The sequence below is a fragment of the Topomyia yanbarensis genome, chromosome 3 (genome assembly GCF_030247195.1).
Source record: "Topomyia yanbarensis strain Yona2022 chromosome 3, ASM3024719v1, whole genome shotgun sequence".
NCBI classification, from domain to species: Eukaryota; Metazoa; Arthropoda; class Insecta; order Diptera; family Culicidae; genus Topomyia; species Topomyia yanbarensis.
This window is the reverse complement of record NC_080672.1, coordinates 171,107,917-171,123,416: the sequence shown is the minus strand read 5'-3', so window position 1 is coordinate 171,123,416 and position 15,500 is coordinate 171,107,917. Positions and strand designations below refer to the sequence as shown.

General features: G+C 42.4%; 1 protein-coding gene across 1 annotated transcript; it reads left to right on the top strand.

Annotated features, from left to right (window-relative positions):
• The first annotated feature begins 618 nt into the window (after positions 1–618).
• Positions 619–5,941, top strand: LOC131687383 (uncharacterized). Its single transcript, XM_058971467.1, has 4 exons — positions 619–826; positions 1,106–3,485; positions 3,540–4,890; positions 4,940–5,941. Exons 1-4 carry the CDS (start codon positions 619–621, stop codon positions 5,939–5,941), a joined length of 4,941 nt encoding a protein of 1,646 aa, XP_058827450.1.
• The last annotated feature ends 9,559 nt before the right edge of the window (positions 5,942–15,500 follow it).

The following is a 15,500-nucleotide window of genomic DNA, read 5'->3' as shown; positions in this document are numbered from 1 at the left end:
GGCGCCATTTTGCCATCGGACAATTGGACCATTGTACTTCATGGCGTCCCTAGCTGCGTTGTATGCTGTTGGCTGGTTCCTGCTGTGGCATTCCGGATCATGGCAAATCCTTCTGCAACAATTTTACGACAAAATTGCTAGCTGTGACAACTCGTGCCTAGTTTTTTGCTGTTTTTTGGAGCTGTGCGTCCCTAGCCGTGGCATTTGCTGTTTGCTGTACCGCGTCCCTAGCTGCGGCAACACGTGTCGTGGATTTTGCTGGTTGCTGCTGTTGCTGTGGTGTCCCTAGCCTTGGCAATTCCAGCTGTGGTGCTGCTACCGTGCACTTTTACCAACTGTTCCTGCCATACGCGCATTGAACTACCTTCTTTGGAGCTTTTCGGCGATTTCTGCTGGGGTGGTCTGGCAATTCCGGAAGGTTTTATTGAAATCCAGTACGGTCGGTGCTGCAACGAGTTCCTGTTGGCTGTATAGAATACAAGGCACTTTTTGCCTTGGAACAGGTGAGCACCTTTCCAAGTTTCTTTACCACGTTTTGTGGATCTACTTTTGGTCCTTTGGTCTGCAGGTCGTTCATCAGACATCGACGCGCTCCTGATCCATTGTCCGTTCCACAAAATGGCGGAAGGGCAGTCACGAGGTCAGCTGCTTGTACGACGGGACACACTGATTGCTGCTCTGGGTCGGGCAGATGCGTTTGCTGCCGGATACGACGCTCAACGGGACCATACGCAGGTGACTCTGAGGCTCGAGTACCTGAACGGAGTATGGAACAACCTGGAGACGGTGCAGGCGCAGCTTGAGGACGACGAGACCACCGAGGAAGGTAGGGCAGAGCACGCTGCCACTCGTGCATCCTTTGAACCTCGGCTATTTGAAATAAAAGCCAGTCTCATTTCAAAATTGCCTCCTATTCCTAACAATCGGAGCCCTGTTCCCTCACACGTGTCCTCCACTCTCTCTGGTATCAAGTTGCCGACGATTTCTTTGCCCGAATTTAATGGAGATTACATGCAATAGCTTGCATTCCATGATACATTCTTGGCGCTCATTCATTTAAATCCGGAGGTGCCGGATATTCAAAAATTTCACTATTTGCGGGCAGCTGTCAAGGGGGAAGCTGCTCAGTTGATCGAGTCGATTGGTATCAGTTCCGCTAACTACGTTTTGGCTTGGCAGACATTGGAGAATCGGTATTCGAATGACTACTTGCTAAAGAAGCGGCATATGCAGGCACTCTTCGACATCCCGCGCATGAAGAAGGAGTCAGCTGCATCACTACATGGGTTGGTTGACGAGTTCGAGCGGCATACGAAAATCTTGCATCAACTGGGAGAACCAACCGACGCTTGGAGCACTATATTGGAACATCTGCTGTGTACGCGCCTGCACGATGATTCACTGAAGGCATGGGAGGACCATGCGTCGACGGTAGCGAATCCCGACTACGCCTGTCTCATCGAGTTTCTGCAGCGGAGAACACGAGTGCTAGAATCCATCTCTGTGAACCATCATACAGTAGAATCAGCATCAACTTCTGGTATTTCGGCTTATCCACCAAAGAAGAATCATCTCCACTCTCAGTTCCGCTTTACTTCGTGTGCATCGACTGCAAGTTTGGGTGAAAAGTGCATCGCCTGCAACCAGTCGCATTCCGTGACGAAGTGCCAGAAATTCAACCGGATTTCACCGACTGAACGTCAGCAGCTTGTGAATTCCAAACGCCTTTGTCACAACTGCTTGAAGGGTGATCATTTTGTCCGCAATTGTCCTTCAAATTTCAGCTGCCGGAAATGCAATCGACGTCACCATACGCTTCTTCATTCCGGGCAGAGCGATGGTTCCCGAAAGAACGTTAGCGAAGGAGCTTCCTCTAGTCCTGGTGTAACCGCTTCTACTACGCCATCTAATGGGTCTTCTGTGGTCGAGTCATCTACGCAATCTACGGTGGCTGCTACTGAGAATGTTCCTGTGGTCGAAGTTAGTTCTGCTCTACAACATCCTCGCGAAGACGTCTTTCTTCTCACTGTCATTGTGAAGGTCATCGACACCTACGGTGTGGAACATCTAGCTCGTGCACTTCTGGACAGTGCGTCGCAGCCGAATCTCATCACGGATCGCATGGCGCAAATTCTACGATTGCGGAGACAACCCGTGAATGTTACGGTACAGGGAGCCGGCAAGCTATCTAAGCCGGTACGTGAATCGGTGTTTGCACAGGTACATTCAAGGACGGGTGACTTTTCGTGTGGTGTCAACTTCTTGGTGATGGACAAAGTGACGGCAAATCTCCCTTCGCAAAGTGTTTCAACTGTGGGATGGAAGATTCCGAAGGGGTTGCTTCTGGCTGATCCATCCTTCAACGAAAGTCAACCGATCTACATGGTTTTGGGTGCTCGGCACTTCTACTCCTTCTTCCCCAGCGCTGCACGCATTCAGCTTGATAGAAATCTTCCGATTCTGGTCGACAGCGTCTTCGGCTGGATTATCGTAGGCTCGGCTAGCACAAACCCCCCCGAGCAGCCTGCTCCTACGCCCACCACTTGCGATGCAGTCACTGTTTCAATGCTTTCGCTAGAGGATTGCTTGGAGCGTTTTTGGAAAACCGAAGAGCTGACAACGAACGACATTTACTCAATAGAAGAACGACGCTGCGAATCCTTGTACCAATCTACAGTATCTAGGAACTTCGAAGGTCGATATATTGTTAGATACCCTCGGAAGCCTGATTTTGATGTGATGCTTGGCGAATCCAGAAGCAGTGCACAGCGACGGTTCGGATATCTGGAAAGACGACTGGAACGAAACTCGAAATTGAAGGACGAATATCATCAGTTCATGCGAGAGTATCTCTCCCTCGGCCACATGCGTCTGGTCGAAGCGGACGACGAACACAACTCTACAGCATACTATCTACCTCACCACCCCGTAATCAAGGAAGCAAGTACGACGACTAAGGTACGGGTCGCGTTTGACGGCTCTGCGAAGACTTCTTCCGGCTTCTCCCTCAATGAAGCTCTTTGCGTAGGTCCCGTGGTGCAGGATCTGCAGAACATCATCTTGCGGTTTCGAACCTTTTCCGTTGCTCTCGTTGGAGATATTGCCAAAATGTACAGGCAGGTACAGGTCCACTCTGACGACACACCGTTACAACGCATTCTGTGGCGATTCTCCCAACATTCTCCAGTCCAGACGTACGAACTACTGACCGTTACTTACGGCTTAGGTCCATCATCGTTCTTAGCGACACGAACTCTCCAGCAACTAGCGGTGGATGAAGGTGATGCGTACCCGGTAGGCGGTCCAGCATTGAAAAAGAGTTTTTACGTCGACGATTTCGTCGGTGGAGCTGAAACCATTGATGAAGCTATCCGTATGCGAGTAGAGCTGAACGAACTTCTGCAGAAAGGAGGATTCGAGCTCAGAAAATGGACGTCGAACTGTCTCGAAGTCCTCCAAGGTCTCTCTGACGATCAGATCGGCACGTAATCCGCGTTGCACTTTAATCCCCACGAAACCATCAAAGCACTTGGAATCAGCTGGGAGCCTGAAGCAGATTACCTCCGTTTTCATTCGCAGATTCGATCTAGCAGTGAACATCCAACGAAGCGGTCTATCCTCTCCGACATCACCAAGTTATTTGACCCTCTTGGACTCATTGCCCCCGTCGTCGTACGTGCGAAAATCCTGATGCAGGAATTGTGGTTGTTGTCCTGTGATTGGGATGATCCTGTTCCAGAACCGATCAAATCGAGATGGGAAATCTACCACCAAGAGCTGGTGAAAATATCTGAGCACCATGTCAATAGATATGCATTTCTTCCGAGTTCCTTTATACAGCTGCACACTTTCGCGGATGCTTCCCAGGCAGCATATGGAGCTTGTACGTATGTCCGATGTGAAGACGACCAAGGAAATGTGAGGATTCAACTGGTAGCGTCGAAATCCCGAGTAGCCCCGCTGAAACGAATCACCATCGCCCGTTTGGAATTATGCGCAGCCGTGCTAGCCGCTCATCTACACGCGCGAATCAAAAAGGCCATCGACGTCAACGTTTCTGCATCGTACTTTTGGTCAGATTCCGCCGTCACTCTACAGTGGTTACGATCACCTCCGAACGTCTGGCCGACCTTCGTCGCAAACAGAGTCACGGAAATACAGCAGTACACGAACGGATGTCAGTGGAAACACGTTCCCGGAGCTGAAAATCCTGCCGACCTGGTCTCGCGCGGCATGTCAGTCGACGAATTTCTACAAAGCGACTTGTGGAGCTGTGTCCCAGGCTGGTTGTCACTGTCACCACAAGATTGGCCAATTTTCATTCCCCCAGGCGTGCCAGCGGAAGAGCTGGAGTTAAAAACTACGGTTGCACTCACCCAAGCAGCTCCTACCGTTCATCCCTGGTTTCTCCGTTGGTCTTCCTACAGCCGATTACTCCACGTCATCGGATATTGTATGCGATTTTTCACCAACACCCGTTCAAAAGCACGAACCCAACCTTCGCCATCCCCCATTCCGGTCGACCAATCACTCACCGTAGCAGAACTAGCCAATGCCAAAACGTTTCTCGTCCGACTCGCCCAGCAGGATGGATACGCCGCAGAAATAAAGCAACTGGAAAAGGAAAACACCGTGCCGAAGCAGTCCCACATTTGCCGAATGAGCCCATTTTTCGACCCAGAGAGAGTGTTGAGAATGGGAGGTCGTTTAAATCTTGCCCAGTTACCCTATCAAGCAAAGCACCCTGCGCTTATTCCCACCAACCATCCGTTCACTCGACTAATCGCTGAACATTTTAATCACAAACTGCTGCACGGCGGCGGGCGTCTGCTGCTTACTACGATTCGCGAAGAATTCTGGCCACCCCGCGGCCGTAGACTGGTTCAAAGCGTAGTACAAAATTGCTTCCGTTGTACTCGCCTCAATCCAAATCGGTCAGTTACCTATCCAGCGTGTGATCCCAAGTCGTCCATTCAGCATCACCGGTGTTGACTATGCTGGCCCACTCTACCTTCGTCCAATACACAAACGTGCCGCACCTGCAAAGACTTACCTGTGCCTCTTCGTATGCTTTTCAACCAAAGCAGTGCATTTGGAATTAGTCAGTGATTTGTCCACTCAAGCATTCTTGTGTGCCCTGCGACGATTTATCGCTCGTCGTGGACGGCCCACGCACATCCACTCAGACAACGGGAAAAATTTCGAGGGGGCAAAAAATGAGCTGGCTGAACTGTTTGCCAGATTTCATAACCGTGCTGAACAGGCTGAAATAGCTTCTGTGTGTGCCGAGGAAGGGATCACCTGGCATTTGACACCACCCAAGGCACCTCACTTTGGCGGCCTGTGGGAGGCAGCAATCAAAACAGCCAAAAAACATTTGTACCGACAGCTCGGTTCATCTCGCCTTACGTTCGAGGCTATGTGTACCATACTAACACAAATCGAAGCGATCATGAATAGCCGACCATTGCTTCCACTTTCGGAGGACCCCAACGACCTAGCTGCATTGACACCAGCGCACTTTCTCGCCGGTTCATCACTGCATGCCCTGCCCGACCCAGATTTAATGAACGTACCTGCGAACAGACTCGACCACTATCAACAGCTGCAAGTTCATGTGCAGCAATTTTGGTCGCACTGGAAGAAGGAGTACCTGCAAGAGCTGCTGAAAGATACCCGTGGTTGGAAACGCAACAACGAAATTGTTCCGGGGAGAATGGTCATCTTAGTCGACGAAATGCAACCACCGGTTCGATGGCCACTCGCCCGCATAGCAGCAGTTTTGCCCGGCAAAGATCATCTTGCACGAGTTGTTTTGCTCCGTACAGCTCGTGGCATCATCACTCGTCCGATCGCTAAAATTTGTCTGCTACCTTACTCTACGGTGGCATCCGAAGCAGAAAAACATCCAGCAACAATCAGCGACGCACCAACAACCTAACGGAGTTCGGATAGTACATGTAATTTAAGCAAAAATCACTAAAAATGTTAAAATTAAGAGCAACTAATTTATTGTACACTAGCTATTAGATTTATGTTGTTTATTTACCTTTGTGTTGAACATATTCGTTCAAGGCGGCGAGTATGTTGGTTCACGCAAAGCATTTGGCTCCACTGCGTGAGAAGTTCCATTCTCACGCGAGGATCGGTGCTACCGGGCACCAGTTATACCGGTTTTTCTAGCCCTTCTGGCAACCGGGCAATGATGCGAAGTGGTGAGCCAACATGAGCTCACACTGTGAGAATTATACTGATAATTCAGTCGAAATTAAACCTGCAACCTAGTTAGATCGGTCCGCCTGAAAAATAAAAATCAAGATTAAAATTAAGTTCAAATTGTTTGTCGTATGCAGAAGAAATATAGTTAAAAGAAATAAAGTGTTTGCTACTTACCGTGAAAGTGCACTATACTTACGTGCTGAAGAATTTCCGTGCTAAGTTTCGCAACTGCTGCTTATTCGGTGCATCTGCCGATTGCAGTTATCGTTAGCTGTTGCTGCTTTTTGTAAGGCTTTCGCTCGCCTTCATTGCGAGCTGTTGGTGGGCGGTGAAACCCATCGTCGCGAGGCTGCTGCTCAGTGACGATTCGAGTTTCCTGTGCCAGGTGTTTTGAGCTGCAACCAGTAGGGTACGTGGACCTGTTATTGCCCTCGTCCCGACAGGAAAATTCTGGTGACTTCGCAGAAAGAAAAATAGGAAACACTTTCCTTGATTTATAACATCTCGCACTATCATAACTCTTTGTATAACGTGTTATCACTCGGTAGTTTTCAATCCAATAAATATATCGTAGAGAGATAATAGTGAAATCTTGAATAGTTATCCGGACCATTACGCAGATATGATTAGCTGTTCTAGTTCGGCTGTGTGGTGTTCAAATTGCTTTTGTTAAAGAAACATAGGATATTCTCGGTAACCGGCTACCCAGAGTTTAAAATGAACTAAGCAAGAGATTTGTAAGTGAACGTCTACTCGAAGATTAAATAAACAACTCTACAAAATAAACTATGTTTTACAGCTCGCATCGCTTGCTTGGAGCGAATCCTAGACCCGATAAATCGTCGGCCTTCCGTTAACCCTTCGGAAGTCGCACAAATGGCACACTGAACGAGCACCCGCTGCTGCTCTAAGGCGATTGCGCTAGATTTTCAGAGCAGCATCAACATATTCCGTCTACCTTATCCTATATCCTTCTTGGTTAACGATGGAGACGGGAGCGGCCGGCAATGATGGCTGTCATTCTGTTGAGGTATTAATATGGGTCGGATTGGTATGAATTCCTACTTACCATTTCTTAAGCAACTTTTATTATAATCAGCAACTTTTATGATAATCAGCAGTCAAACATGATGAAGTCAGTGTGCAATCCGCTAAAATCATCGTCACAACGCAACAAACGCAACGCAAAAAAGGTTTCCTGGAGGTGTAGCTAGGGGTGTTTGGTTGACTTATCCTCCACATATCCCGCCTTATAACCGTTAGAAATCGGCAACACTAGATGGATTTTATATATACTTAGGTTGACTGATCACACATAAACATGAAAGCTTTTACTATAGTGGCATGAAGTTATGTGCTAAGTAGCACTTTTTTCAGCACCAAAACAATAGTACTAAAGTATCCTAAAACATGTGGTACTTTGTGAGATATATTTGTTTTGATAAACATGTTTTTGTTTGTTTCAAGTGTGTCAGCGTTGACATGTTCGTGGCAGTCGTGCACTCATATATACTTACCAAATGTAATAAGAATGTAATAAACATTTTCACTATGTTATATTGAACGTAACCACCTGTTAAATCATAGCCAGGTTTTATTGAACTTTCGACCAGACTAGTTTACATTTTGTCCAACAACGAAGCAGTTACATTACAGTGTGCAAAAGGTGCAAATAAGTTACCACCCGGGTCTGGCCCAGTCACCTTTTCGTCACATTCCGACCCCTGTTAAACATCAGCATGAAACTAAATCTTGTTGCATATTTTTAGATTTAGTGAGCGATCAAACCACGGAAAATGTAGGGGGAGTGGCGCCAAAACCGAAGGAATTCATGTACGATAACTCTCATCACAGAGAAATACATAGTAATGAAGATGAAAAATCACAACAATAATGTGGTCTGATACACATAATGTGATATAATACTTCGGCAGGCCTGCAACCATTCAGCACGCCATACACAGAGGTAAGTGGAGTCGAAGCTTGGTTCATTGCTGCTATTGGTATTATAATGTACCTTAATATGAACTGAACATAGACAATACCTAATTCGTGGTACAATTTGGGATCTATCATTTCGAACTAATCTAATAAATTTCACTAAATCGGATAAGTTTGAATAGTATGCACATAAATAACTAACATCTTGTAGTATAATACTGCGTCATTGACTTTTTTGAATTTCACGGTGTAACTTAACTTTAAAAAATGCAACCAAGAAAGTTTTATAAGTTCATTCAATATACAGTAATATCATTATAGACTAGAAAAATGGTAGTGACGAACTATGTCTGTAATAATATGTTGAATATGAACGATTAATTATGTTTGTAATAACATTTGTTACAGTGTTCATCCATTTAAAATCCCTGGCCATGAATTTATTCTAGTTACTTCTCCGTGTGACACAGCAAAATTAATCACGTGAAAATGGAGCACGACTATGTCATCTGGTTGGGGAACAATTTCTGATCAGTAGCAGAGCCATCTCTACAGCTCATTACGGTTTGTGTGTACCTATGTAAAGAATGTTCAATAACGTCATTACGTGGTGCTAAAAAAGTAATGTCGGGCCCATTTTCCACTTTAACTTTTGTCAACTGCAAGGGTGAAAAATTAAACACCCGAGGCCGATTTTCGCTTTGTTCAAACAAGTCTATTTCGCATGTATTACAATCTCTTACATCTACACCAGGTTCGTGCGCAAGAGGAGGGTTTTGGGTTTTTACACTGCGAGTAAATCGTTGAGAAATCCAAGGAAGAAATCTTGCCAGGGTGGCTGAAAAGGGATGTAAATCGAGTTAGATCGGTTCACGTTTCGACAAGTTTCGATATTAGCAACAGTTGTGAGTAGATTAGTTACACAGCAAATGTTGGTTAGTTGGCTAGCAACGTGAGCTAAGGCGGAAAAGCTCGGAGTTGGAGAAAATAGGGATATAATTATCTGAAGACAATCCACCACCGATGATCTTTCAGTAGCTGACAGTTAAATGACTCACGAAAATGGGCATTGGGTTTGGGAAAAATATTGCCGCCGAGGAACCCTCAGCAGCAGATAGTAGATAAATAGGAATCAGTAGTGCCAAGAAGGATAAAAAATCCTGCGAAAGTGGTTGTACAGAGATGTGAATCATTAGTCGGTCGGCACCTCCGGATCAGTCCGTGTCCCAACAGATGACATTTTCAGCAGACCTGAGCCGCGAAAATTGGATAGCAAGCATGAAAAACAGCAATGGACAATTAACACAAAATAAAAAGTGTAGGGGAGACCGAGGAGGGTTGAAACATTTTTTTTTGTTTTTATTAGATAAATCAACAAAAATCGTCACTCGATGATTCCTTATTTTTAAATTTCTTACTTCTGTTTATGCTTTGTCAAATTACGTCACAATTGAGTCATACAAAGCATCAATATATTTATTTTTGAAACAGTTCCTTGTTTCAACTCTCCTCCTACTGAGGTAAGTTAAAACAGCAACCAATGTGAATTGAAACAAGTAATCAATTATTTTAAATGTTATCAAAACGTTTTCGAAAGCATCAAATGTTACAACTATGTCATTTTTATTCGTTCAATTCCTTAAAATGATATGTATTCTTACCACAGTGTAGATCTACGTATAAATTAACACTTGTTTAAAATTATTGTTATATTTTGGCCACAAATGCAGGAATTTCTGCACTGATCCTAACAGTAATAATAGTAAGATACTTCACCTGACTACTAGTTAACTATAACTGTAAAATCAAGTAAGTTGATACCCATTTTCCATTGATTTGGTTATGTATTATTTTTATCCGCTTCCCTTAGGACCAGAAGTGGATCCAAGAAAAAATTTCGGGAGGGATCTGAAATTTCGATTTTGAAATGAACATTGTACAATACGTAATCCGTAAAAATCTTATTTAATGAAACTTGTTTTAGTGGTCAAAATTCGTTTGAAATGATTTTGGGTAAGAAACTAGCATCAAATTAAAACTAATTTAAAATAACTAACAAATTGAAAATTCTTGGAGAAGGGGAGACCCTCCCCCTGGATCCGCCACTACCTACGACATTCTGTATTGATTTTAACTAGTTGATATGACGTGTGATACGATTTATGACTAGAAATAATATGGGTTTATGAAAACAGGTGATTTGGTATCCATAGCGGTAGTATTTGGATCATTTTGAATTATGGTCACTTCGCTCCAAGCTTCAAAAGCTGATAGGAGTAAACAATCAGAACAAATGCATATTCTGTGGCTATAAAGGACCAAAACTGCTGGCCAAGCTTGAATATTACTGTATCAGGAGCATTGCCCATTCTGTTCCTCAAAGTTACTTGACAAATAGAAAGCAATTTGTATTTGTGGATGGTGAACGCAGTAGCCTTGCTTCAATTGGAATCGGTATCTCTCAAGGTAGTAATGTAGGACCTTTGTTATGTCTGTTGTATATTAATGACCTAGGCAACTTGAGGCTTACCGGAACTCCTGGACTCTTTGCTGATGACACAGCTCAGTTTTATCCCAACAATGATGTCAATACAGTGGAGACTCGATTTTATCAGCACCCGATTTTATCAGCCCCCCGATTTTATCTACCCCCGATTTTATCAGCTTTTTGACCCAATTTTATCAGCTTTATATGAAAATTGATAGTTGGTAGTTTGATGGGCTCTTACAGATGAACCAAGTTGAATTCGAGTAAATCCTTTCTTGGACATATATTTCTTATCTAAGAGATACGAAAAATGCAAAATCAAATATATTTTTTTTTAAATTTTGCTCTGTTAGACCCCCTTAAGGGGAGCTTAAAGTAAATAATCAGACAAGGTTGCGAGGCTATATCTAAGAAACAAAGAAGAATATTTTAAGAGCTTCGGTTTATTAAAAAAACTGAAAAATATATGTCCCGACTTTATCAATGTCAATGTTTTATCAGATAAAAATTCGCCAAGGGGCTGATAAAAACAGGTTATTACTGTACTATTATTAACACGATCGATAACGGTCTAAGTGTTCTCGACCAATAGTTTAAAGCAAATTTATTATCACTAAACCTTTCTAAAACTAAGTACATGATCTTCCGATCCATACGGAAAACTTTACCAACACATCATGTGTGATGTGATGTGATGTGTTTTACTACCACCTATTGTAGCAGGACCACCGCCCATAGCACTGAACAGTCCTTACACAACAATTAGATCAACCATTACTCACTCACAGCATGCTTCCGTATGAAGGGCCAAAATGGGGTTGGGTGAACGGTAAGCAACTTCGCTTACGCGTACCACGGGAGTGTTCGAGAATCTCCTTCTAATAACAAGATCATATAAGTCAGTCGCAATGCAAGCCATTGTAGTGAAAGGTAGTTCCAATAGGTGGGGAGAAGAGCCCGCCCAATCTCCACGAAATGTTAGCAACAGGAAGCTGGCTACTTCACTCTCCTGTCCAAATCGCTTTAATCAGGTACCCTGATGGTCCCTCCCAATTTCCATATATTTTATGTTTCATTGTAAATGGTTATATAACGAGAAAGTATTCTTGTGCACATAAATAAGTAGACAATGTAATAATAAAAATATTTATATGTAATGTTTTATAGTAGTACTGCTCCGCTTCAACTAAAAATCGTAAGGTATCCTAAGATACATCAAAGCGGTTAATAAAAACGAGTCTTCGCTGTATAACAGGGCAATGCAAAAAAAGCCCTCCTAAACTCTCAAAAGCCCCCCCCCCCTCCCACACTGCAACAAACGTCAAAGCAAGCTAAGATGCCAAACTTCACATCATTTGGGCAACTCCAGACCCCCTCCCACCCCGCCTGAAATCCCCAAAATTGACACTATGGGAAAAAATGGAGGGAAAACATACTGAATGCCACAACCCTTAAAACAGCACTCAGAAAACTACAACTCATACCCCCTCCTAAAGGGAACAACCCTATTACCCTAATGGAGACATTTCTGTTTCTCGAAAAACACGGGAAAGTGGGGTACTCGTCCATCCTGTCCCCAAAATCCACCACTTTCAATAATCCTTCTGCTCCGTGATGCAACCCATACATACTTTGCAGCTCCTTTACTGTGAGAAAATCTCAGAAATCGAACGGTACCCTTCCGACCCCTGTCCGAATACGGGAAGCTGGGGTTATAGGGCCCCCTGCCACTCATACCAAATTCTATCATTTTCCATTGCATACATCTCTATTACTCTTCGCTCAATTTTAACGAACTGTACCGTGCCGAACGCGGAAAAATCCTAGGAACAAAATAAAAATAGATTTGTTACCGGTAAAGTTCATAAACATCCAATTTTCTGACATTTAGTCTCGATTTCATTATATCGTCCATATCAACTCCATTTAACAATAAATTATTATTTAATTTACCAGTTTTACTGTGACATATTGTTAGGAATCACATGAAAATAGTTTCATTCCTGGGAAAATAGGGGACGTTGAGGTATTAGGACAAAAAATGAAAAAAAATGTGACTTGTGGAGTTAATGTCAAAAAATTCCATGTTTCTGAACTTTACCGGTAGCGAATCTATTTTTGATTTATTCCCAAGAATTTTCCACGTTCAACAAGATACACTCCATGAAAATTGGTAGAAGAATGCTAGAGATACATGAACGAGAAAATGATCAAATTCAATATGAATGACAAAAGGCTCCACAACCCCAGCTTCCCGTTCTCGGACAAAGGTTAAAAAGGCTCCGCTCGATCCCTGAGATTCCTTCACATTAGAAAAACTGCAAAACATGCATGAATTGCATCACGGAGCAGAAAAAATACTAAAACAGGGGATTCTGGGGACAAAATGACCCAGTACCCCACCCTCCCGTACCCCTCGATAAACAGAAAAATCTCTATTCAAATTCTAAGGCTATCTCCCTCAAAAAGAGGTATGAATTGCAACCCTCTGAGTGCTACCTCAAAAACTACAGCACTCAACACATCCTTCCTCCATCCCCTCCCATAGCATCAATTTCAAAAAATTCTAAGCGAGGTGGGCGGGGGTCCAGAACCGTCCAAATGATGTGAAACCCGGCATCTGAGCCCACTCTGACAGACAACATGAGACGGGGGCCTTTGAGAACTCAAAAAAAAACTTTTCCTTGCAATGCCCCACTGTACAATGAAGATATACGACAACATGCAAATCTTGAGTATAAGGAATTTCATGATTCATGAATTTCATCATAATATAATACAATGTAGTATAACATAATATGACATAACACCATATAATACAATACTACATAATATAGTATAATACAATCTGATGTAATATAATATAATTCATATGTACATATATACACTCCCAAACAGATTATCTGATTGCCGCAAAAAAAAATTACGTAGTAGACATTTATTATGGGTTGGAGATTATCTGCCCGCCAGATGGCGCTACGGCACAAATTGATTTTTACTCCTATTTCGTTATAAGTCGCAGCAACGCGCAATGTGTATTAGCCAATAATAAAATGAATAAATAAATGAAACCAATAATTAAATAAATGCTATAAAGCAATATAGTTTAGAGTAAATTTAGTAAATCACAATATACACACCAAATCTGAATTTTATCGTTGACGTAATTGCAAACATGACACAATTCAACAAACTGCAATTAACGAAATGACGGAACATTGCCGTGTTCCGTTTAATTTTACATGAAACGTATACTTTACATGCGCAATAACATAAAATTACGCTTCCTACCATTCAGAACAAACGCTGTATGTGGAGTAAAATTACATGATTTACGAAATTAAACGTCATGTAAAATTAAAATCAAACGTAAAACTAAGTCATTTTTGATGCTCGTATATGTCAGGGTCAGGAAACGTAAATTTACACTATTTTTTCTGGGTCTGTATATTATATTTAATATATTTAACGCCGTCCTTAATCCTTACCACTGCCATGCCCTAATAATGCTTATTGAGTAATAACTGAAGAAACAATTATCTAGTACAATTTAAATATAATGAAAATAAACTATGGAACACTTAATACCCCAAAATGCATTTTATGCTGAAAAGGACTACATAGAATAAAATAAAAACAAGTTCTATAAAATATATTTCAAATTTGGAGAGTATAATGGAAATGATTACTATAGTGGATACAAAGAACATAATATAGTAAATATAACAAAAATGTTGAATATATGTAGTACAACCTATAAGTTTGAATATGCTAAAGAAATGACTACACTCTTAGAAAAAATTAAAATTACATTTGACGTAAATAACGCAGCGAAGTATTTTTCTGTCCGATAACAGGATTTTACACGCTATGATATGTAAAATTGAATATTGTGACTCTTTTGATGTAAAACTCAGACTGAATGATCTAGAAAAAGCCGAACATCTCACATTTTTACATGTAATAAAATGTAAATTTATGTGAATTGGGACGCTCCTTTTATGTGCATCTTGCAAGACGTAAAGTTACAAGATTTTTTTTGCTGTGTATTGTTTCATTCCAATAGAATTATTCTATTTTTTCGTTTTGATATGTTTCACGATCCTGCACAAACTGTTCATCAATACATATACCGAATTATATTAAGTTTGTAATGTTATTGCATTTTAATGTTGACATTTGAATCTGATTTATCATATCGTGTGTGTTCATTTTCTTTCTGAGAAACACTTTATATAGTATATATGATTGTTCTTAGTAATTGCAAAAATTCCACATGTTTCAGAATAAACAGCCAATTATAAAACTCTATAGGAAAACTTTACCAACATATCATCTGCATTTGTTTATGTTTATTACCTTCACCAACAGGCCCCTTGGCCCCAATGGTGGTTACTTAAACTAATTACATTTTAAAATTGTCAACATTTTCGCTTTTATCGCATTCCGCGTCTTGTTGAAGTCAAAGGCCGTCGCCACACTGTTAAAAATTCGTTGGAGTCCGGTAACAGCGCTCTGGCAACCATAGTTAGTTCTCCTGAACGGAACTCGCAGAAGGGAGTTATTACATAGAGCTCGAACGCGGGCTTGAAGATCCAGACGTCCGAGGATTGTAGGGCAATCCACTCTGGCAGAGAGTAAGTCCGAGACGAACAGGGCACGAGAGCAGTCCCTCCGAATGCTGAGTGTATCGAGGTGTATTAGCTGGCAACGGTTTTCATAGCTCAGCAGCTGAAATCTGTTTCGCCATGGGAGATGACGAAGGGCGAAGCGTATGAACCTGCGTTGGACAGCCTCGATTCTGTCAATCCAGTTCTGGCAATATACGTCCCTGAAGTTTTTCGCTATTCGC

Excerpts from the sequence above, each read along its gene's own strand:
- LOC131687383 (XM_058971467.1), top strand. The coding sequence starts at position 619 with ATGGCGGAAGGGCAGTCACGAGGTCAGCTGCTTGTACGACGGGACACA. Across the intron at positions 827-1,105 it reads CGACGAGACCACCGAGGAAG|CTGTCAAGGGGGAAGCTGCT; the intron begins GTAGGGCAGAGC and ends ATTTGCGGGCAG. Across the intron at positions 3,486-3,539 it reads TCTGACGATCAGATCGGCAC|CTGGGAGCCTGAAGCAGATT; the intron begins GTAATCCGCGTT and ends ACTTGGAATCAG.